This window comes from Phalaenopsis equestris, unplaced genomic scaffold, assembly GCF_001263595.1.
Source record: "Phalaenopsis equestris unplaced genomic scaffold, ASM126359v1 Scaffold000115, whole genome shotgun sequence".
Taxonomy (NCBI): Eukaryota; Viridiplantae; Streptophyta; class Magnoliopsida; order Asparagales; family Orchidaceae; genus Phalaenopsis; species Phalaenopsis equestris.
In genome coordinates this window covers 796400-821887 of record NW_018164557.1, presented here as the reverse complement: position 1 = coordinate 821887, position 25488 = coordinate 796400, and the positions used below count along the sequence as shown (strand labels likewise).

Sequence of the window (25488 nt, the reverse complement as noted above, 5' to 3'; positions counted from 1 at the left end):
GTATACAACTCTTTGTTCAAAAACCCCATACATTGTTTATCACACATCTTTAGAGTTCTAAGAACTCATAAGCTTTTTCTGTACATTTGAAAATGCACGTTCATTTTTTCAAACATTCATTTTCGTAGCTTTATTATAACGACAGCGGGACTTAAGATGGATCCACAAAAAACTTGCGTCATTCAAGAATGGTCGACGCCTGCCTCTCTGTTTGAAGTTCTGTGTTTCCATGGATTAGCTAATTTTTATCATCAATTTATATGTGGGTTCAGTAACATTATGTCCCTCGTGGAAAACCATTTAAAATCCAAAACTTTAGATTGAAGTTGCGAGCAACCACTAGGGGTGTCAAAAATTGACTCGACACGCCAACACAACACAAACTAGGCTCGAAAAATCCGAGTTAGGGTTGACCTGAATATTTTCTTAGTCTGGTTTGGGACAGAGAATTCAACCCATTTATTATTCACGTCAGGTTCAAGTTGAACCCAAAAACCAAAGATGACATGAATAAGCATGAATGTTCGGGTTGGGTTGGGGTTAGCGGGTCAAGCTTAGGCTGGGGTCAGGTTTGGGAATTAGCTTTCAACCTGTTTATTATTCAATTGAAGTTCATTTTCATTGACTCTATTTAGGTTGGGTCTTTTTGGAGTCAGACCCAAACCCAACCCACTAACCCATATTGACACCCCTAGTAACCATGTAGCTTTGAAATCATAAAAGAAGCCATTATGATAGCTAAAATTTTGACTCTTCCAGAATTTGATAAACCTTTCCAAGTTGATACCAATGCTTCAGATATTAAAATAGAGCTATCATAAAGAATTCTGAGTGGTGTGTTGTCTTCTTTTATGATTTCAAAGCTACATGGTTACTAGGGGTTTATCATTAACTCTATTTAGGTTGGGTCTTTTTGGAGTCAGACCCGAACCCAACCCACTAACCCATACTATTTAGAAATTTACTAGTTAACTCGTCATAAATTTTTTAAGTTTGTGGAATGTCAAGTTTAGATCGTTGATGTGTTGTTCAGTCGACCAAATTTTAACTAGCATATCATCCACATACACTTGAGTATTTCTTTTATCCTTTTGAATACTGAAAATTATATCCATTGGGTGCTGGTACGTAGCCCTAATATTATTTAGCCTAAAGGGAATTACGTTGTAACCAAAAAGACCCTCACTAGTAATAAATGTTGTTTTCTCCACAACCGCTAGGTGTGTTTTTATTTCATGATAACACAAGAAAGCATCCAAGTAGCTAAGAACTGAGTGGCTGATCACAGAATCCTCCAGAACATTGATCCTTGATAGTGGATAGATGTCCTTCATGCAGGCATAATTATGGTCAGTAAAGTCTCTACACATCCTCCAATTATCATTCACCTTTTACATCACCACCACATTTGAGACCCAGGTCATATATTGCACATCCCTGATGTAGTCAGCCCCCCTCAACTTATTCACTCTTCATGGATCGATCCAGGTAGCGTCATGGCTGAAGCCCTTTTCCTTCTTTTCATTGGCTAAATGGATGGGTTGACATCCAGTCAATGGCACGGTGAGTCAATCAAAATTCATGGCACTTCAGCTGCTGCCCAGATGAAGACATCTTGATACTTCCTCAAAGTCTGAATCATCAAGTCTATAAAAAGCTTCACTAATTAAGAAATATTTACTAGGTTTCCCGTCGATCGTGGGATCTCCAGGTTGGTCTCAATGGTCTCTAGATGTCGAGCGGGTCGTGCTCCACATTGTTGACTGTCTAAAGGTAACAAGCTTACAATTGCTCTAGGTCTCCTCAGACAATCATGATTTCATTATCTCTCAGAAACTTCACTACAATGTGGTAGAAAAAACTAGAGCCCTAAATACATTTAGTAGAGGGTGATTAAAGATGGCGTTACAAGTGACGATGAGTCTACCACTAAGAAGTTTTCTGTGAAGGTGAATTGCTTATCATCTTTTCTCCAGATAACCGCCAGCCCTATTACCCATAAGGCTTTCTGACACTCAACAAAGAAGTCATATTACGGGTCGGCCGACGCTACCAATCGATCAGTCGACAGGCTCTCCTTGTCAAAAAAAAAAAAACCAGACACACACACACACAAACAACACTTTCATAGAACTTTCAGAGTCAATCTGGATGTTTCCCACCTGATAATTTCTTATCATTGTTGAGAAAATGATAGCATCATTATAAGGTTTCCCCGTTGAGAGAAGGTCAACATCAGTAAAGAAATGGGAGGATGGGCACTCCTCATGGGAACGAAGGTATCTAAACAAAGTTCCCCTATCTGATGCCTCTTCTGAGGAATCCGCTTCTCTAAAAATAGTGGGTAACATCCTAACTATATGGATGATGTTTGCACGGATAGGCTTATCTGGAACTTACACAATTGGGGCCTTTCCTTGCCTCTGGGTAGTTACTCCTAAAGCCACAAACTCTTTGAGCTTGCCAGTTCAAATTAACTCCTCAACCAAACTCCAGAGGTATCTGCATTCCTCCTTGTCATAGTCGTTATCCCTATGATACTTGCAATACTTCTTGTTGTCCTGAAATAAGGTACAGGATCTCATCGGACATGCCTTCATAAAAAATTTCTTGTATTGGATAGCATCTACTAACTTAGCCATCGACACTCTAAAAAAGAGTGGCCCTTGGATTTTCGTGATTATTGGATGATCATTCATATTGTTGGGCCAATTTTTCATAATGTTGAGCTGGTCCCTAGTTGTGGATCCTTGCTTCACCTCCTTGATTACTATTTCGGCTGATTCCCTTGTTGTCATGAGTCATCCAACCGTCTTCATACCGAGACGGATGGAAGGACTTGATTTCTCCCTAAGCCTACACCTATTGTTCTACAGCCCCTCTTATGCGAGTAATTGTATGATTATTTGGGTTTGTGGTAGAGGTTGATGTCATTCTCTTATGTGATAATGTATTTATTGGCCATCTCTAGCAGTTCAGCCAGGTTTTGCAGTTCTACCAAACAGAGATCATATCAAAATCTCTCTACACTCAAGCTTTTAATTATAACATGTTCCACTCCAGTCTGTATGTCCTTCACCTCCAACATCTCCCTTTGGAATCGTGTGATGTAGAACACAAGCTTTTGTTGGGCCCTTGCTTAGCTTGCCACAAGGTTTACGACCTCTTCTTAGGTTTCTGAGCGCTTGAAAAATGCGCCAAAAATAGTCTCCTAGAATCATCAAAATAAGTGATCAACCCCACTAGCAATGCGTTGAACCACCTCAGGATCGACACCCTCAAGGTGGTAAAAAACAAACTACACTTCAGTGTGTCATCTTAGAAGACACATGGATGATTCAAACAATGCAATGTGGTCATTAAAATTAGACCGACCCTTATATGAATCTAGTAACGGGACTTCAAACTTCTCAAAGGGTTCAACTCCTAAGATTTGAAGGGAAAATGCATTTTTCGGCTGGTGTGGGGCCTCAACATGCCCAAATCTCTATTTTTTCCATCAGTGTGGACCTAACACTGTCCTAGTATTATGAATCTACGACCCTCTCTGGGCTATAATTCAACCTTTTGCCGTAGTAAGCCGACTCTTCTTTTTGAGGGGGGTTTTCTTTCGAGGAGCATGTTCTCCTCCTCATTCATAACGGCTCTTAGAACTACGATTTGCCTACTATTTGATTCCTCAGCTCCTGGATCTTTCGTTGTACAAACCCCTCCATGAATTCCTTAGCGGAATCCTTGTATATCACGTCTTTCAAGTGGCTATCTTCTTCTTGTAGTGTTCCTCTTTTTGTTTCTGGCATAAATATATGTTTTCCTCAGCTTTCAGAATGTTGAATTTGAAATTATCGAGGAAGCACACCTAAGGATTAGTGTTTAACTAGAAAAAGAGAAATAGAAAATGCACAGTAATGAACAATAGAAATGCAAAATCTTTATTCGATAAATAATCTCCTATTTATAGACAAAGGCATAGTTGTTAGATTGTATTTTATTAAAATAATGAGGGTTACTTTAGTATTTTCATGTATGAAATCAATATTCTTGTCGATGGGTCCTACCGAGTAGGAGTCTACAGATCAGTCTGTACTTAAGTCAGGTCGATCAGTCAGGTTGATGAGACATATTTTGAGGAAAAAGAAAACAGAATGTTAGTGGTCGTCAATTTGCCTGAGATCCATCAGGTGGATTTCTTTGACTTGATACTGACGAACAATTTATCAGTCTGCCACTTTTATTTCTCCATCAAATGGGCAAATTCCATCAAGACTCATGCTGACACATTTTTAATATACACGTATTGGTTTATCACACCGAAATAATATAAAATAAAATATAAAATTTTAGATATTAAACATATAATATATAAGAATTACACGTCACATACCTATATTTTTTAAAAAAGTTCAATGTTTCACCGATAAAAGGGTCTTATGGGCCCTTTAATTATAAACCTTTTAATTCGAACCCCCTAATCTGAGGGGTTTACTAAAAAATTATTTTATTTATTTATTTATTTTAATTTATATTATATTTCATTTATGTTATAACTAAGAATAAAAAAACAAGTTAATTTTAAAAAGATTCAAATGTTTATTTTCTTTCAATTTTTTTTAAAAAATAATTTTATTCATTTAAGAAAAATAAAAACATATTAAAAATATTATAGAATAAATCTAATTTTAAAAAAAAAATAAAATAATTAAAAATGAAAATAGAGAACAAATTTAATTCCAAAAAGGTGCAAAAAGTTTAAACTCAAACAGAACAACGCTCTCATACTTCAGTAATAAAACATTTAGATTGATTGTTGTTAGTGTTAACAAAAAATGCTATAACAAATTCCTCATGCATTGTCTGCACCATATACATAACTTTCACCTGTTTTCATCTCCAATCTCATGAAATTTCTGCCTATAGTTTTATCACAGCAAAGAAACGTCACCCACCAGCCCTTGAGAACCTTTTAAGGACGATGATCAGGCTGCCAAATAAATAAAGCCTGCAAACTTTTCCAGTCAATCTTTTGATGCAAGCTTCATCTGTTGAAGAGGTTTTTTTATTTTACCTGCAACTTCTATATACTGCTTGATTCCAGCCAAGATTTATGCACGAGATAGAACACCCTTGGTACTGTAGTAAATACAAACAAAATTAGAAATAAAAAGGAAGAAAAATAAATAATTTTATGTATTTTTTTTTTCTAAATTTATTTTAGCAATTCAAATAGAGCTCCCATTTTGAGTCCCTCACCTCTGCCCACTGATCTTCAATATTTATGATTTTTTAAAAATGAATAGCATTAAAAATAAATATGGAGAGATCAAGAGTTTCTATAATGATGATATTACATCAAGGATTACATTTGTACATTTTATGTTATGATAATATCAAGGAATATTAGTAGCATCACAATATTGAAATCATAATAGTTTGGGTGAGTGTGATAAAAAATAGAGGATGGAATGGTTAGAAATACCTAAAAAAATCAGAATTAGAATTAAGAACAAACCTAGGCACAATACCACTTCGACGAACGTCATGCTCTATCGCCTGTCGAAGAGCCCTAGCAAAGGCCTTGAATGTTGCCTCGATAATATGGTGCGAGTTCTTCCCGGCACGCTGTAAAAATTTCCAACAAATACTAAATATGTAACAATAAATAGCTCTGAAAACCACAATAAAACATAAAAATCGCTGCCTAAAAGAAATTCCTTAACCAATATCTATATTTAAATATAAGTCATAAGAATTATAATAAAGGATAAGTGTATGTTATAGTAGTAACAGAAAGTTTAGCATGGCAAACCATCTGCTTTACTGGAGCTGTTACCTGTGTTCAAGCAGTAGGAGGATCGAACAAGTATTTTTCTATTTCAGTTGGATTATATCAAGGATAGGCTTTAAGTCCTTGTCCTTTTACATTAGTTATGGATGCTCTTACTGAAGATTTACAGGAGGACGTATCTTGGTATATGTTTTTCGCTGATGATAACCTTCTTGTGGATTAAGATTAAAGAAGAGCTCAAAAAAAAAATTGAATTATGGGAGTCTACACTGGAGTCTAAAGGCCTTAGTTTGAGCAGATCTAAATCTGAAATCGTGGAATGTAATTTTTAGTAGTAATAGCAATTCTAGTGACAGAATTGTAACTATGGTGATTAAATCATTAAAAGGTGTGAACGTTTTAGATATCACGGGTCTATTGTTGAAAGTGACGGGAATATGGATGGGGATGTTATTAGTAGAATTCAAGTTGGTTGGTTTAAGTGTAGGAATGCATCGAGCCTATTGTGTGATAGAAAAGAACCGCTTAAACTTGAAGGAAAAATTTATAAGATGGTGGGGAGACTTGCAATTCTCTATGACGGAGAATGTTGGCCTTTAAAAGAGAAGCATAAAATAAAGTTAAGTGTTACTGAGATGAGCATGCTTATGTGATGAGTGGCTTGGCACTTTAGAGACAATGCGAAATAAATATATCCATGATAGATTTGGTGTAGCTCCAGTGGCTGATAAAATTAGAGAGTCGTCTTAGATGGTTTGATCACATTAAATGTCAAACATCTGATGATCCGGTTAAGAGATTATATGTTTTAGATCAGACTTATGTTAAGAAAGGCAGATGTAGACCTAAAAAGACTTGGGCATATTGTATAAAAAATGATCTTAATCCATTACAATTAAATGAAAATATGCACTCAATAGGACGCAATGGAGAAAAAGGATTCATGTAGCCAGCCCCACTCAATGGGATAAAGGCTTGTTGTTGTTGTTGTAATTAGAGAAGAACAAATTATGTTTTTATCAAAAACAAGAGCAATATCTCAAAAATGGGTTCAAATGATGAGGAAATGTTAATCAAAGGATTAAAATATAGAACAGAATCCAGCTGAAAAAGAATATAACTGAAGTTACCTGCTGGATATGAAGGGTCATGCCAGACGTGTGCACCAGAGATTGAAAGAAGTGTTCAACAAGCTAAAAATGAATTAAAAATGTAGAACATCAATCAGAGGCGCTCACATTTACAAACTCACAAAAAGAAAACAAAGGAGTAGCTGCAGCGCAAGAAAATCATAAATCTGTAGTTTCACCTAATATGATAGAATTAATCCAATGCTATACATACATGCATACATATATTTATATTAAAGCTTACAAGAAAACACACAGGATAAATTAGACATAAGAAAATTAAATGATTTGGTGATATCAATCTATATCCATAGTCGCACAGAGAAATAACTCTGTTATTTAAGAAAAAGATTACATGATCCAGCGTTTGCTCATCTCATAAGACGGCATTTTATTCCCTTGGGACACTTGTTATCATAAGCAATCTACAAGGGAGCTATCTTAATGTATTTTATCAAACTCCACCAAAGGACTAAGATGCCCCAATAGACCTTGAGAAGGAAACCACCATTCAATCTTAAAGGCATGTTCACCTGACTTCTCATGCATGCATGAGACTACAATAAAGTGCATATTTTAGGGCACAAAAACATTAAAGAACAATGAGAAAGCTAAACTTGGTGGAAGAAATTCAATAATAAATAAATCTTCATTCACATGCATTATTGGCAATGTACGGTAAGTGTGGAGCCTTGAATTTTGCAAAGAAAGCGTTTGATGAAATGTGGAAGACAAACGTAGTCAACTTGAAGCCCATGGTCATCATAAAGGGATTATGGTAAAAGACACAAATAGGCTGCGACTGAAAAGGGTTTTTGTAGTCTCAATTCTGAGATATGATATCTGAACCAAGAAAGTTTATGGCTTTTGATTCGCAGCAACTTCTATAAGATGATTTATCTTGTTTATAATTGCTTTGTTATTTTTCCAAAGCCTTTATGATATGTTTGCAAATGATTTGTCCAATAATATATAGATAAGAAAATAGTTTTAACTTTAAACCATTAATTCTAAAAATATTATTTATTTTCAATAAATTTATAGTTTTCTCAATTTGCAAATGAGCTTTGGTCTTTGTTAATTTTTATTGGACATACAAATATTGAAATCAAAGAAGACAAATCAGTATCAAAGTTTGAAACAACTCAATCGAAAGTTTGCAAAATTGAAATCAACAGATTTTCAACAACAACTTTTCACCCCAGTTTTTCTAGCATCAACATTTCACCCAACTTCTTCAAGCAACATAACTTTTACTGGAGACTTACTTAGCTGATGGATGGCAACGAGATTTCCGATTGGCAGCTCAAAAAATATAAGACAATTTATATGATATATTTGCAGTAATGGAAATTGTATATTGTATGAGTAAAGATGCTAGTTTCAAGTGGTACAATAGTAAATATCATGAAAAGTACTCGTGTTTACCAGATAAAATATCAAAATACAAATTCAAATCGAAAAGTAAATCGCTTGAGCCTTTGAATGTCGAAGGAAAGTTATGATAGAAAATTTAAATACGGGAATGGTGGTCTACAACCTGTGTATCATATGTCCCAACTCTCTCTGTTGGGATTTGCAAATCACAACTCAAATGTGGACGGCCAGATAAATCCTGAAACAATAAAAAAGAGTTTTCATATCAAAATCTTGCAAAATATATAGGAGTAATTAGCAATAAGGAATGAAAATATGAATAAATGCTAATAAGAACAGGATCAAAAACTTGAGGCTTACAGTATCCTGGAGAGAAAAAGAGAGAAAGAAGTTCAGCAACTATCTAATTTCAAGGAAAATAAGTTATTGAAGGTGTTTAAATATTTAGCAATCGTTAATGATCCCTTCTTCAGCCTTTTGTTTTGCATTATTTTACTAAGATCAAAAACATAGTTTTGATATTTTTGGTTTTGCAATAAAAATTGATTTTGCATAACTGTAAGTTGCTAAATGGCATTATTTATCTAAGTGAATGCGACCTTCAAATGGTTAAACCACCTAAGTTAAACCACCTAAAAGAATTCTTCAAATGGTTAAACCACCTAAAAGAATTAAAAAAAAAAAAAAGTTATTATTTTAAGCTGAACTAAAATTTCATAATCATAACAAAAAAATCAAAAAAAAAAAAATCATAATCGTACCAATATAATCTCCACAGCAGCTTCATCAAGAGGGGCTACAAAATGGCCAAATCGATTGATGCCCTTTCTATCACCAAGTGCCTGAAGAAGGGCCTGTATGTGCAAAAACAAGTAACCTTATAACAAAGAAAAGTCCTTGAAAGCATGATAAAAAGATAAACTATGAATAATTAAGATTTATTGATGATAGATAAGGAAAAATTTTTGACAAGACAAGTCTTAGCCACCGTTCCAATTGCAAGTGCAATGTCTTCATTTGTATGATGGTCATCAATATGAATGTCACCAGACGCCCTCACTACAATATCCAATACTCCATGTGATGCTAATTGCTGAAATATTCATATATACAAAAGTTAAGCGCACAAAAAAACTTTAAAATAAGAGTATTTTAATAGCATTTGAAAATGTTAAATTTACTGAAACCAGTAAGAAAAACATAAATTTGAAATTCACAACATAATGAATAAGAAACACATGAATCAAAAACACAAAAAAAATGATAATTCCAATTGATCACCTATATGGAATTTCGATGCTCACTAACCAAAAGATTATCACAAGTATGAATTTAGCAATGTTCTAAAGACAACAATTATAAAATCTATGTTGCAGTAAAACATGCTACCCGCTTCGGCAACTAAACGATAACAATGTTAAAATAATACACAAAAATAAGCACAGACATGCATCATACCGTGAATCAACTCAATTTGCACTAGAATTAAACATGCTAGTAAATAATCCATCATAAACCCTACAATTACTGGAATGACAAAAACTAAAAAAATTGAAACAATCCACAAAAGGAGAGTCAACTGCAGGCACAAATGGAATCCAGAACATAAGAATGAAAACACTGGTGAATTAAGACATACAAATGAAAATATAAAGCTTCATGGATAATTAATTTGTATGGATGTCCGACAAGAAATTACTGTTGTACACCCAATATCACTTGGAACAAGTTAATCGATTTATACTATTATTATGAAATGTATTTCGAACGACACCATCAATTAATCAAGTTGCATAAAGAATTTATTGAAGCTATAATAGTAAGAATTTATTTGGCAATAATCTCATCAATTAAGATTGTCAAGGCCAAACACTCAAAGCTAAAATCAACTCAAAATGAATTTTACACAGGATTCACTATAGAAACTCCATTCTCAAAGGACTCATCCTTTAATTAGAGCTTGCCATGAGATCTGAATGTATTTAGATAACAACAAGGTACCTATGATTATTAATTTTATAACAAGCACTTAAATAGCCATATCATATAATTTTATTCATATGTACCACTCATATAACAATATCTAAACCTATAAAAGGGGTTCAGAGAATAAGCACATAAAGTCGTATTATTAAAATCCTTGAACTTGTCTCTCTTCTCATTCTCTCGCGGGCTTAATCCGTACTTGTTAGTAAGGTTCTAATTTGATCTACTAATAAAATTAATTCCAATATCCTTTTATGGTGACAATAACCTGAAAGATACCAAGCTTATAGAGACACGAGAAAAAAGGAGAGATCCCCTTTGCATAACTTTGTTACCCCAGAACAGCTAAGTCAGATGGAAAAGCGCTGGAAATAATGATCCAAAGAATCTGAGTTGATTCCAAGAGCAACTCTTCTTTTGAAGGCAAATTGGATTCCTTTAATCATAAATCACACTTCAATTTTTTAGTACTCAATTTAGCTCCAACAACTGATAAGATGTACCTCCTTGAGAAGAGTAATGCCAAAGCATCTTTGCCTCATCATACTGAGAGTGTCGGCGATACCATCAAATATATTTTTAATTCAAAGAGTGAAAGTTCTTCCTCCTCTAAGGTTCAAAATAAAAACTCGAAGCTTATTCAAGATAAACAAATCCAAATGATAAAGTTGCTAAATTTGAGTCAATGGTTTCCCTCCTCACTGTTAGTGATACTATAAAATGCCGACTAGCACTTACAATATTTGGTGAATTGCCACTATAGTCATTTTCAAGGCTTACTCATGAACGCAATACTTAAGAATATATTTTTTGGTATTCAAGCAGCTTTTTTTTAATAACATAATTGTTAGTATGCAAAGATCATTAAAAATCATAAGAATTTATGAATATGTGGTAAGAATCAGATAAAATTTGATGCTTTATGATTTGTTTTTAAGAGGAGATGTTAAGGTCAAATACTAAAAACTTATGGTGACGGGTGCTAACTTAAGATCTCTGAGAAAGTTCTTCAAATATAAACTTGGCTTGCAATAACCAAGGATGTTGGCCAGATTATTATAACTCACAAATTGTCCCATTAATATGAAAAAGCACAACACTGTGAACACTTGTACTTCAAGCTTCTGCTGCCCTAAAGTCGCACAGAACCTGTGATGACAGCACCAACATCAACTGAATAACTATCATGAATAATTAAACTTGATGAATAAAAGAACTCGCTGCAACCATCAGCGCCAACATTAACATCATCAATGCTGAAATGAACAAAGAAGCCCTCCAACTTACCACCATCCAGTTACAAATAAGTTGTTGATAGTAAAAAGTATCCTACTTACACTTCTTTATAGGTATCTTATACATCATTGCTATATGTTATTTAAAACAAAAAACAGTTCCATTAAATTATTGTAAACTCATTCCTATTGTCTTCTAATTATTATTATTTTTCACAATGGTCATGGCTATGATATACATGATTACTGATATCTCTACAAACTAGCCCAGGAACTCATTAAAACAAGGATGTTTAAAGAATTATTCTCGTCACATTTGTATGTCACAATGGAGACAATTATTGAATAAGCAAAAAATGAACAAACTCAAACACAACTCATACAAATAGTTCAAGCTATCCCATGTAAATCAGTGTGAAATTAAATCAAGGGAAGTATTCAAAAAAACATTTGTTTTTTCTTTCTTGGAATTAGATAAAAGAAAATACCTGAACAATTACTCATCTTTTCTTTATAAAATAAGTTTGATTGGTTAGACTTTTTAATTCAACACTTAAAATTCGATGAGTCTTTTTATTTGAAACATCAAAACAAGCTCAAGGAACAGATACCATAAGAACTCATGGAACTCATACCGCAAGAAATTAAGGAACTCATCCACGAAAACTCAACATATTCATAAAAAGTAGTTCAACAATTTTCCTCGGTAACTGTCAAAAGAATCAATCTTGAAATCAACATTATTTATTCAATTTAAACTCCAAATTTTGGCAAATTAGATTGAAAAGCAGAAAGAACTAAAATTCTAAATGCATATCCTACAATTAAATCAGAGTTGAACCAATTTAAACAAGAGATTAGAGTGGCCTCAATTAAGAGTCAAGTTTAAATGTTATGCAACTACTCCACCATTTATATGAGAAATTTTGAGTGAATATTGTTATCATCATTAATTAACTTAGAGAACATTTATGCTCATGCAAATTATTTTAACTATTTCTTTATTCTACTATTTGTAATTTTGGTTTCAAAATATATTTTGCATTAAGTTAGTATGAATAAGTAAAATGTGGACTAATTTTTGTTTATTTTTTAAGCCAATTTTTCTTATACGCCCTTATTTTACGACTTGATCTATTTGATATAAGAAAAAGATAAATAATATAATAATACACCAAAATATACGTGGTCAATTTGGCCAAAGAATTTTGTTGCAATGAAAATTGTTAATATTTGAGGGTATTTATACATTTTCCATAAAAAGATACTTAAATATTGTTATTTTTTAGCTTTTAGCAACACATTTTACATAAAAAATATGGTCAATTAATAGATTCAAATGCAATTAGAAAATACACAACTTGGATGTATATGAAGTTAAGAAAGCAGTCAAATACTCTTTATTATGTATGTAATTATTGAGGTATTAAGACAAATGAAAGTATACCAAAAGCTAAAGATCATCTTACTGGCCTTTATGAAACAACTAAAAGGAGTAATGAGACTAAATGCAGGATGGTTCTTTTAAATATAAAGGAACAGTTAATTTCTAATTAAGATGGTAGTAGAGATTAATAAAGAATCAAGTATCGAGTTATTGATGCATTGTGGAAAGAAATCATCAGAATCAACCTGCATGGGAAATATCAATGCACTTAGTAATGGGTTATAATTCTCAAAAATAAAAAAGTCCTATAAATCATTTCTTGTATCAAGAACCTGATAAAAAAATTAAAAAAGAAAAAATATGAGATAATTTGGGATCAAGGAGAACTTAGATAAGTGATTAAGGGATAAAACCTGACAATAAATGTCTATAAAGATGCCATCTCTTTTAATGTAGTGAAATTGAAGAGATTTGAACAAATGATACAGCTATTAGCAATATGGAATGGGTCTTGTGGTTCAAGAGGCCCTCCAATTAAGATAGAAATGGAGGCATTTATATAGGATATGGAGAAGCACAAAAATGATTTCTTAAAATAAGGTTTATACTCTTGGATTCACTGTAAAGAGATATCAATAATATTTTTTTAAATTAATTCACCATTAGGAAAATATTCTTAGACTCAATTGATGCATCTAAATATTCAAAAATTGTATTAGAGATCTGAGCACCATGTTCACATCTTAAAAAGATTGGAGAAAAAAATGAAGGGCTAATTTGTTATAACCATTACTTATTTACCTACAGGTAGGCTATCATCGAAACGAGTAAAGTACATTATAGATTACTAGATTTATTTATGATGCAAATTCTTCATGTTCGGTTTGAGCTCAAGCCTAGCTTTTACTTATATGTTCAGAATTGGCTTAAATTATTTTATTATAGTATTTGGCTTATACATAAATTAATCGATTCAAAATTCAAAATTCAAAATGAGTGCTTCGTTTCTCATATTAACAAATAATTTTACAAATTTAAATGACAAAGCAATTCAATAAATATGAAATTAAATAAGATAAAAAAAAATCAACAACAAGCATTCTTGCAATCATATAACATAAATAAATTGCAGTTGTAACATTGATTTATTACACTCGTCAATATTTAGCTGAGATTCAGTCAAAATGAAGAATAAATCACGTAAAACAATTTTTTGGGACAACTGACTCTTAAAATTGCGCCAGGAAATCTTGAGAGTATTCGAATTTATGAAGTTCAGCTCTTCCACTAATTCAATGTCCTTAATTTTTTCGCAAACTCCTCTCGCACACAACTTTTGTTTTATCAATTTTTAGTCCTATTTGAAGGTTAATAATTTATACTATTCAATTTTTACATATTTAATTTTATTATTTCAATATGAACATTGTTTAAGTCCTTTGCTTATGAATAAAAGGACATATACTTATTAGACATCATGTATTGCTTATTACATCCATTTAATATTAAAAAAATATTGAAAAGTCTAAACAAGTAAAAAACGCAATTAAGAAGCTTTGGAACGAACTAATTTTAGATATAATCACAATCTTGTTCTTAATATAGCAAGAAAATACATAAGTATGAAATTGGAAAAGTCAGACATCAATTTTTTTTTTTTCCTTTCCCTAGTATTTCAAGTATACACAAGCACAAAAAAAAAAAAAAGAAAATAGTGTACATTTGTCTGCCAAGATTGAAATAAAAGAAAAAATATATGGTGATAAGAGGAAAGCTATGAAACATAAATTTATAATTCAAGGGGCAAAGTGAAGGATGCAAACAATGGTATCCACTGGAACATGTTGAAAAAAGAACGGGTAAACCATTCATATTATTGGTGAAAGATAAAGGTGTTAGATCCACCTATTGCATCGAGCTAGTCTAAAACTTGAGATTTTTACAAGAATAAAGGTAAAGTACAAGCAATATGATAATTGTTAGAGTTTAAATGTAATTCTTGGCATGTTAATGGGTAACCTCAATGAGAGAATGTTATAGATCAAGAACTCATCATTTATGATCATTTTAGTAACCTACATGCAATTAAGTTTGCCATTCACAATATAGATAGAAAAATTCCATATATGATTATTAATTGAAACTTTACATAACTTTAAACTTTATTTAACTGATAAAAATTTTTCTTTCAGGTGATTTATAATTTTAATGAAACGGAGTTGTTGGAGATGTATAGTGTGTCAACCATAAGTTTAACAAAATTTGCTACAAAGTTTTTATGCCTAACTTACAATGTCATTGGAGGCCGTGAGAGGAATTAGTGTATTCAAGGAGTTTAATAATATATTAATTTTAAATATAAATAAATAATTCACATATTTTTCTATATTTCATTTGGATTTCTTGTCTATAAATTCACAGGGAATAAAAGAAATCAGTTGGATTAACAGTGCATAAATAACTTAATATTTATCAAGTATAACAAAAAAAAAATCAATTTAAATATTGTTATTAATCCAATTAGTTTTAATTAGGAAAATGAGGACATTAATACTGAATATCTAGATGATGAAGATCTAACTTGGAGATAAATTGAAGAGAAATCAAGAAAAGTTGATCAAATATGATTTGTAAGATTTAGTAGGTCAACAGCATAATGACATTTAATCTACATTGCCTTCTACTATTGTTCAACAAAAAGAAAATGAATTCTAACTAATAAAAAGAAAAATAATAAAATTAAAAAAAAATGAAAAAATTCTACTTGAATGAGAAAAAAATTAATTGAATAAAAAAAAGGGAGATGACTAATCATTTGCTCTGATCTTGCATCATGAAAGTTGATTTTTTTCTTTTTTTTTTGCATTAAACTTTAGCTTTTGCTCCTAATTAAATATATTTAAAGTAAATTTGAAGTTCTTAATTTTTAAAACTAGAAGAATGGAATTTTTTTAAAATTTTGTTAATTCATGTCTAATATAAAGCATCTCGCACGCGCACGCACTCACACACACGTGTGCACATATTCATGGACACGGTTGATCCAAAATGATCCTTCAAGGACTAAATTTGGATCAATTTTGTATGGTCAAAGGCCAAAATGGGATCAATTTTTTAATTTCTCCCTATCTCTAGATGAAGGTAACTCTCATTTTTCAACCTAGTTTGAAATCTCATACAAGTTGAGTGCAAGGCCCTTCATCCTTTCTTTTATATACTCTGATCGGCTTTGTAACTCAAGTTATGAAGTTGACGGAGCTACAATGCCTTCTAAGGCAATTTTAGTGAAAGAGATCCGATATTCAGAACTAATCTCAAATTCTCCATCATCATTAATAAAAGCTTCCCTTCTCTTATGATTTGCAAATTGATATCCTCTTAAGGAATCTCATTCAAAATTCGCTCTAAGTCGACCTCAATCTTAATCATGATCAATAACAAAAGGAAATGTCACAATGGACATTAAAAATTGCACATTAAAAATAAGATAAACAAATTTGAATTACGTTCCAAAGATAAAATTTTCATTCAAATTAAAAAAAAACTTGCTTGACGACGCTATCCAAGATAATAGCTAACTTGATAGAATTTTCATATGTACAATGCATATTGCTAAGCTTTTTTGTAGATACATTAAAAAAGTGCACTCTCTTTAAACAACTGACAACGATCTATTCCTCAAAATGAAACCTGACTTGATTATTGTTTTGTGGAGTTTAATTGGAGCAGCCCAGCACCTAGAAGCGGGCACCCCAATGCCCGGAAACCTGAGCACCAAGAAAGCCTATGTTCGAATACAAGTGCCCCAGCACCAGTGGGGGACCTAGAAGCCCATCCAGAAGTTTCTAAGGAGAGAATACAGTGAGATCGTCCCCTACACCCAAGCGCATGGAAGCCCATCACTTGGTTGTGGCGCCTCAGCACCAACAACGATTTTGGCTGCAGTTCGAGATTTAATTCATCGATGCAGAATTAGGAGGCGAAGTCTATGGTGTTCTAAAAATCGAGTACACATATGAATTTCGCGATTTCTCTTGTGCCAAAGAAAAAGAATGAGTGCACTTGATTTTCAAAGGAATGAAGTGTATTCCTATTGTGTTCTAGAATGTAGAGAGGCTTAAGCGTGTTGTAATCTGTATACTTCTCGTTTTCATAGTGAATTGTTTGGTGTGGTGTGGTGTGGTGTGGTGTGGTGTGGTGTGGCTCCATGATTTTTTCATTTCTTAGGTTTTTCCACATTAAATATTGGTGTTCACTATATTTTCTGTGTTTTATTACTTTGTGTGATTATATTCTACGTTTTGTTTAGATCTCATGAAACAGTTTTTACGTTTTTTTGACTCCTCACAACAAGTGGTATCAGGTTTTCTAAAAATATTTGGTTCAAGTGAGAAAAATGGCCGACGAAGTGAAGTACAAGATCATGAAGTTCAATGATTCGAACTTTGTTTGTTTGGAATGTACAAAATGATGATTTATTATATAAAAAAATTATATTCATCATTGGAAGGAATCACCAAAAAACTAAAATCGATGACTCAAGAAAAATAAGAAGTTCTTGAATGAATAGCACTAGATTTGGTCCGTCTTTCACTTTCTTCATTTATTGCTATCAATATTTTGAATGCGAAAACTATGGTAAACCTCATGAGTGCACTAACAATGATGTATGAAAACCCCTCAAGTTCATATAAAATTTTTATAATGAAGAGCTTGTTCAATATGAAGATGATGTATTGTAGTTTAGTGACTGAACACTTGAATGACTTCAACACTGTGACTAGTCAGTTGTGTTCCGTTGACATCAAGTTCATTGATGATGTCAAGGCACTGTTATTCTTATGCTCATTATCAGACAGTTGAGATAGACTAGTCATTGTGGTGAGTAACTCTTCAAGTAACATGAAGTTAAACTTTGATGACACTGTGAGGATAGTGTTAAATGAAGAAGTATACAAAAAGACGAGCTGTCAAACATCAAATTCTTATTTGCATGTTGAAAACAGAGGAAAAATCTCAATAGAAACACAGGCAGTCAAAGATTCAAATCAAAGAGAGAAAAGAACAGGTCAAAGAGAAATAAGAGCATAAGTAAATCCTAAAACTAAAGGAATAAATGTCAATTTAAGAAGGCCTGCAAAGTTCCAAAGGTTGGTAGTGAAGGTTCAAATTGAAAGCTCGTTACTAATGTCTCCATAGATAAAATCCAAGGTAAGTCCCTTGTTTTGTCACTAGATTGGATTGAATATTAGATAGTAGATTCAGGTGCATCTTTTCATGCAAACCCCAATAAATTGGTGATAAAAAAAAACACTCAAAATGATCTAGAGAAAGCGTACTTGGGAGATAACAAGTCCTGCAATATTGTTCGAAAAAGTGATACTGACATTAGGTTGCCAAATGAATCAATTTGTATGCTCAATGAAGTTAGACAAGTAGCATGTTTAAAGAGAAATTTGATTTATATGAGCTTGCTTACAAGGTCAGGGTATGTATCTGCTTTGACAGATGATTCGTAGAAGGTGATCAGAGAGGCACTGGTGATAGCTTGAGGCAATATTGAAGACACCCTTTACCTAATTAATGAGATGTTTGAATCCATTGGTGTTGTTTGAACTAAAGTTTATAGAGGCATATGATACTGTAGACTTAGCCAAATAAGCGAGAAAGGTACAAAATCCCTCATTTATAAGAACAAACTTCAGGTTTAAAATCTATTGATCTAGATTTTCTAGAAGAATGTGTTTATAAAAATAAAAGACGGATCCAAAAAACTGAAGTTAATGCATACAGATGTATGGGAACCAATTCCAGTTCAATCCATTAGAGGTTCTCAATACTTAGTCAATTTCATTGATGATCACGCTGGAAAGATACGGGCATACTTAAAACATAAATCTAATGTGTTTAAGGAGTTTAAGTGGAATGTCATGGTTGAGAATGAGACAGACTTGACTTTGAAGTATTTCAAATCGGATAATGGTGACAAGTGGCATGTCAAAAGTTCAGAAATTATTATACTTCAGAAGAAATCACGCATTAGTTCACTGTTCTGAGGACATCACAACAAAATGATATGTCTGAGTGCACGAATAAAATTATCACAGAGTGTGTGAAGAGTATGAGCTTGCATGCAGGTTTGCCAAAGCAGTTCTAGGCCGAAGCAATGAATAATGCAGTTTATCCGATCAATTATGGTCCGTCGGTACCTTTAAATAAAGGTTTATCTAAAAAAGTAAAAGTGGCAATGAGGTAAATCTATCTCACCTGAAAATACTTGGTTATTTATCAAATATTCATGTTAATACGGATTAAAGAGTAAGCTTGATCAAAAATTTGCCAAGTGCATTGGAGAACAAAGCTTACCCAATAAGTAGCCAATAAACATTAAAAAATTTGTGGCATTTAAGTAAATATTCTGAATTTCGAGAGTAAATTAAATCCCGATGACACCATTGATTGGATGCATACCAGAGTGCATCTTTGACCATGAAGACATATGTCAGATAGGCACGTTAAATTAGTGACTCTCGTTTTAAAAAATAATGCATCCATTTGGGGGAAGAATCTTAGGTGACAATGACTAGAGAGTAAAAGCAAGTGCGTAACATGAGAAAAAATTAAAAAAAAAAAAGTTATAGAAAAGGAATTTGTCGGCAAGATGCTTTTATCAAACTCCATAATTTTCAACAAAGAGGTTTATCCACAGAAGAACATGCGACTCTATTTGAAGAATTGATATTGAAATGTGATGTGGTAGAATCAAGGGGGCATATTATTATATGATTCATCGATGGTTTGCATCTTGCAATTGCAAATGCCGTATTATTACAATGGTATTAGAAGTAATTGAATTTCATCAAATTACTTCTAAGGGTAGATCGATAATAACCCAATACTAAAGAATTTTCTTTTAGGCTAGATAAGCAACTCAAACTGCAGAAAACAAAAATCACGAAAACAAACCACTAATTACTCCTAAAGATAATCCTCCCATTCATTCACAAGCATAAACAAAAAATCAAATTAGCATTTTTTTATAATAAGAAATTACTTCTAATATGCTTTTGATATTTAAAGCTTGGATACATGGCATTAAAATGACCCAATCTGTCATGGTTGAAAAAATTTCACTATGAGGATGAAAATGAAGTAGAAGAAGCACATAACTTTGTTGACGAACATGCTGATAATATGGAGAACTTATTGTTAAAAGAATTTTGAACGTTATTATAGATTAAAAGTCTGAATGGCTTCTACATAATATCTTTCAATATAGTGGTACAATGCAGAGAAAAATGTGTATTGTGTATTGTTATTATTGAGGGAGGAATCGTGAAGATGGTCTATAAAAATGGTACCTGCTATACAATATACACTTTAGAAATTATCCTGGTTTGAAAAAGGGAATAAAATCAAAATGAAAAAATCGATGTTTTGTACAATTTTCTATAGAAAAAAAATAGAAGAGATTTGGTGTGATCTGATATGCCCATCATTTACATTTTGAACAACCATGGCAGTATAATAGGCAAACTATCCATGAAGTCTTACAAGCGCTTGTATGATAGGCTATGAAGATAAGAAAGTGCAAACAATGGCCACGAAAAAAGACATTAATAAAAATGATAGAACTAATATGATAGCTTCCAAACCGACGTGCCTAAATGCTATGCACGAAGCAGCATCTACTTATACTCTCGTAGTCATGTAAGGAAATCAAGATGAAGAACATTTCCTAAAAGAAGTTAATTCCTTTTTAAACAATTTCAAAATGTGTTATCCATTCAGTTAGCCCAAGGATTATCTCCAATTTGAGTCACATAATCAACTTTTTTCCTTGGCAATTTTATTCCCCATCATCCAGCTCATCAAATGAGACATAAACAATATAAGTTACATGACACTTTTCTAGGGCGTCTAAATGGAGTTTTAGAAGTGGAGTTTGTTAGGAGGTGGTTCTAGAATGGTTGGAAAGTTAACAGAGTAGTCAATGCTGTTGGGAAGGATGTTGGGAGCAAAATATGCTGTGGAATAGCAGTTGGGCCTGAGTTTGAGTGGCTGGACATCAAACCAAACGGGATAAAGGACTATTTTCTGCTGTCAAAGAGCAGTAGGCAGCCAATTAGATCTTAAAGGAGACCTCCAAACATAGGGGGGAGATCACTACATTGATCCTATCAGGCTACAAGCACACTATCTGAGAGAAATTAAAAGAAATATCACTCCACCAGATAAAACCAGGATAAAACATCTCCGAATACAATAGCAATAACCAAAAATTCTTTCAAACCTAGAAAATAACAACACAAATAGCCTCTTGAGCAAAACCCTAATTAGGAATAAGAAAAATAGGAAATAAATCAAAAGTCAAAAAGGCTGAAGTAAGAAGCTTAGGTGGCTGCCAAGGCCATGGTCACTGAAATCCCGTGATGAAATCACGATAATTCCACGATGGGATTGCGGATGCCCCCTTTTCATGGTTTTGTGATTTTGCTCCAGCGTCATTCTCTTTGGCTACGAAAGTCTTGCCTTCATCACAGGAAGCTTCCGAAATCGATCATCACCATAAAAAATCGTCTTGTTGTGTCAAAAGTAGTCCCACTACAAAATCTATGTTAAAGTCTATTTCAAGAAGCTCTAAAATACACATGTAATTCTAAAGTCTATCATGATAGATTAAATAATCATACTTTCTTGGCAAAACCAGAGTTGGAATTGTGTGTAGACAAATATTTTCCTGAGCTAAGCCTCCAGCCCTTAAAAATGTAGCCTACATCTCCAACTCTTCATACTTGGTCGGGTGTATCTAATAAGTAAGTCTATTTGGAGGAACTAATTCTCGAACCAAATCTATGACAAGCTCGACAACCGTTAATGAGAATCACTCAAAAGAGACCTCTTTTTCTCTGAAAGAACCTAGATCTCACCGTAGGATATTTTTTCCCGCAAAATTCCTAAGGTGATTTCCAACGCTATGGTTCTTCTCTCAAGTTTGACCATCTGTCGATGGGTGCACTTATGAACTAAATTTAATACTCAAATTATTCCATATAGTTTTACATAAATAGCTCAAAAGTTTCTCATCTCCCACCTTAGTAGTGCAACTCAAGAGGTTAGACTATATGTCGGAAAATTCCGAAATTCTTTTATTTGAGATTGCCTTGTGTCTATTATCGGCTTCTCAAACTCATGGCCCTTTTGGACAACCAATATCAATCTTGTTGATGTCCTCTTAACTCCTACAAAACAATAGTTTGTGGCACCATATCCTCAAACTCTGCATGAATGTTCATTACCTCGAACTCACAACCTTCTAGAACAACTAATGTTAATCCAACTGGAATCTCTCTCATGGGCTCAACATGAATCACTGACGCCTCTTCCTTGTCGACTGAAAGTTGAGACTCCTCCTTGAAGGCTTCATCCTCTCTTGAGTCGCTATCCATTTCTTCAGTTGCTCCATGCTCAATGAAAGAGATCGTTCTCCAATTTGGGCATTAAACACCATGTGGCTAAAACCGTGGCACTTGAAGCATTTGCGGTGATGAATTTGGGAGCTTGTTAGGTGTAGGGCTAAGTATATGCATAAGATTAAGTTGTGAGTCTTAGGTGTGAAAGAGATTTCCTACCTCTCGAATTGTAGGAATTGGGAGAGATCACCCACCTCTCGAACTATAGGAGTTTATCTTTACATTCTTGTTGAGTTGTTTGATTTATTAAAGAAATATTGTGTTGCCCTAATTTTTGTGGAAAAACCTACCGATTTTGAGATCGGATCATATCAAATTGGTATCAGAGCTCAAGATTCTGGAAATGAATCACAAAAGAGAGGATTGATTAGATGGAAGTTGAAGAAAACAGAGGTCCTTGAAGGGAGCGATCGAGAGATAGGAAACGAGAGGATCAATCGACTCGACAGAGATTTAGCACTCACTCTAGACTTTCGGCATGCCCTCGTGCTTGAATCTCTTGCAGAAAGATGATACAGTCGCGACTAAGCTAGTTGCATGCATTCGCCTCGCCCACCTCTATCGCACATAGCAACGACGGGCTCGCAGCTTACAAATTCAAAGCTCTCATCTTTCTTTGCATTAAGATCGCAAAATCCATGGCAACATCTTTGCATACAGTTGCGATCAGAGCTAGCGAGGAAGGCTCCGCGAGAAGGATTGCGGTTTATAGGGACCCTCGTCCTTGAATCTCTTTCACATGCGTACCTTGTGGGATCACGTGCAGAAGACAGGATCAAGTGTGTACCTTGCATCGGGATCGCACCTTTCTGATAATACAGTCGGGATCGCGCATGCCCTAATTGGGATCCTAGAAGTTAGTGACCGGATCCAAAATCGAGCGTGCCCTAGTGACAATGACAAGAAATAATGGAAACCAAGAATGTATATGATTTAGAGAAGAATTTGAAGGAAGAAATAAGTCAAATCAGATCTGAAATGGAAGAAAGGCTCGTCACCACAGATGATAGGTTCTCTTCTATGGAGAATCGAATGGAGACCAATTCGAGAGTACGAGGGAAATTTGAGAGATGTTAAAGAGTCTTATCATCTATAAACTGAGAAATTCCTTATGGTGGTCGCTACCTGAAAGAATTCATTGAGAACAAGTCATGGGATTATATACAGAGTAACAAATGCCAATCATACGTTGTTTTCAAACTGTATCATATGTGCATCTTCAATAAAAAAAAATACATCTTCCTGAATCAAGAAGTTCCTAGACAAACGCACTACATTTTTTTCAACGTTCAGAGAAAAGGGATAATATTAACAAACCATAAACTGTAAATCATTAAGCTAAAGATGAAGATGTTTGAAAATAGCTTGATCTAACATAAGAACCTTCTCTAAAAGTGTGGTGTCCCACCCAACCTTCCACATATATGTTACTTGCAAAAAAACAAAATAAGGGGTCCATTTAAAAGCAAAATCAGAATATAGTAGCCAACAATTACTCACATCAAGCATATGGTCTAAAAATGGGATCCCTGTGCTGCAGTCAGCAATTCCAGAGCCATCCAAGTTCAGCTTTACATGGACATTTGTTTCCTTGGTGACTCTTTTAACTTCTCCAATCCGACCTTCCTCCGAAACTGAATTCAGATAGAAATAAATCAAAGTAACGAACAGGGAAAATAATCCCGAAACGTACACACACAAAAAAAGCTAACTTTTAAGAAAAATAAAAAGATTAACAGCGCAAAACACAACCTTAATTAACAGAAAACAATTATAAGAGCCCTCAAGCATAAAGTAGTTAAAAAGGGAAACAATTTTACAAACTTTAGGAGGTGGAAATGGGTTTACTTGCTGTGAAAATAGTGGGGGGAACACCGTTTCCTCCATCCTCCAGGCGAGAGAATTGAGCGGCTTGATTGGTGGAAAGAGGTAGGCGTCGACGCCGAGGCTCGGAAAGGAGGAGACTTGTGTTCGAAAAATCAAAGCGGAAGGGGGCGAAAACCCTAAAGCTAGATTTTTGAAGAATTCTATCAAGTAGAATGGAGTAGCGAGAGGATGACGAGGGCAAAAGGAATGTGCCCATATGAAGGCTCGGCCGAAGAGCACCACGGAGAAGGAAAAAACCCTGATGCCGCTTGGGTTAGAGCTGCCAATGCTCGCGTATGACCAAAGCCAGAGAAAGGAAAAACCAGGTAACCTTGACGCGCGCTACTTCAAGTAAACCAGAAGAATATGATCCTCTATGTCCAAAGTGCCGCTTGAAAAATTTGCGTGTACGGAGGGAGGTTATAGGGTGGTAATATTAGTATAACACATTTTAAAATCTATATAACCTTTTTGTAACCTCTCTTGTTATGTAGGTAAATTTTTCCACTTCCCAGAGACCCACTTAAATGTTTTTAGACATCCACTTTTTTTGGAACCGTCTAATTTTGATGTAAACATAATACAAATTAAATTAATTATATTTTTATCATATTTTATTTGTATTAGAATTGATTTTTTGTCTTTAGATTGCAGTATAATTTATCCCTAGTATTTTTTTATATTTTTTGAATAACAATTTCTTAAGGGGTTGACGACTGGCTGTCAATAATGTGGGTAGTGATTTACAGCGGCAGGTGATGAGAATAGTGATCAGGAGTGGAGGAACACAAATAGAGATTGTGAGTGATGGTCTTTGATTGGATAGTTGGCTAGTGGCAATGTTCAATAGTAATCTATTAAAATGTACATTTGAATTTCATGATCTTGAAATATATAGAAATGAACTAAATTAAAGGTTGATCTTAAATATTTAATGGCTTGTTCGGGATCAATTTTCTTTTTTATCAATTCCTTAGTTTTTAAATAATATGTTTGTTTAATGTGTTTTTAACAATTTTTTTATATGCCGAAAGATTCATAGTGGTGAAATGATAATTTAACATCTTAACATTGCACGAAAACCCAACACACAATAATAATTGAAAAGTAGTATAAGAAGACTCTAAAATTTTAAAACCCCTAGAAATGAAAAAAAAAACATGGGACCTAGGCCAATCAATAATATATTATATAATGGTAAGTATATAGGAACTCTCCTCCTAAATTAGATAGTATATAATTACAAAGC

The 25488-nt window shown here is 33.6% G+C and overlaps 1 protein-coding gene across 4 annotated transcripts; it reads right to left on the bottom strand.

Moving 5' to 3' along the window:
- Positions 1-4757: 4757 nt before the first annotated feature.
- On the bottom strand, positions 4758-24614 carry LOC110021026 (imidazoleglycerol-phosphate dehydratase). 4 transcript variants are annotated; one of them, XM_020719343.1, is made up of 9 exons: positions 24222-24614; positions 23874-24007; positions 9263-9385; positions 9054-9146; positions 8456-8530; positions 6916-6978; positions 5510-5619; positions 5066-5130; positions 4758-4999 (listed from the first exon to the last, which is right to left on the bottom strand). In XM_020719343.1, exons 1-8 carry the CDS (start codon positions 24454-24456, stop codon positions 5103-5105), a joined length of 861 nt encoding a protein of 286 aa, XP_020575002.1. In that variant the 5' UTR covers positions 24457-24614; the 3' UTR covers positions 4758-4999; positions 5066-5102. The 4 variants fall into 4 exon arrangements, with proteins under 4 accessions (XP_020575002.1, XP_020575003.1, XP_020575005.1 ...); XM_020719344.1 differs by having other exon boundaries at positions 4758-4981; XM_020719345.1 differs by having other exon boundaries at positions 4759-4999; positions 9281-9385; positions 24222-24612.
- Between the last annotated feature and the right edge of the window lie 874 nt (positions 24615-25488).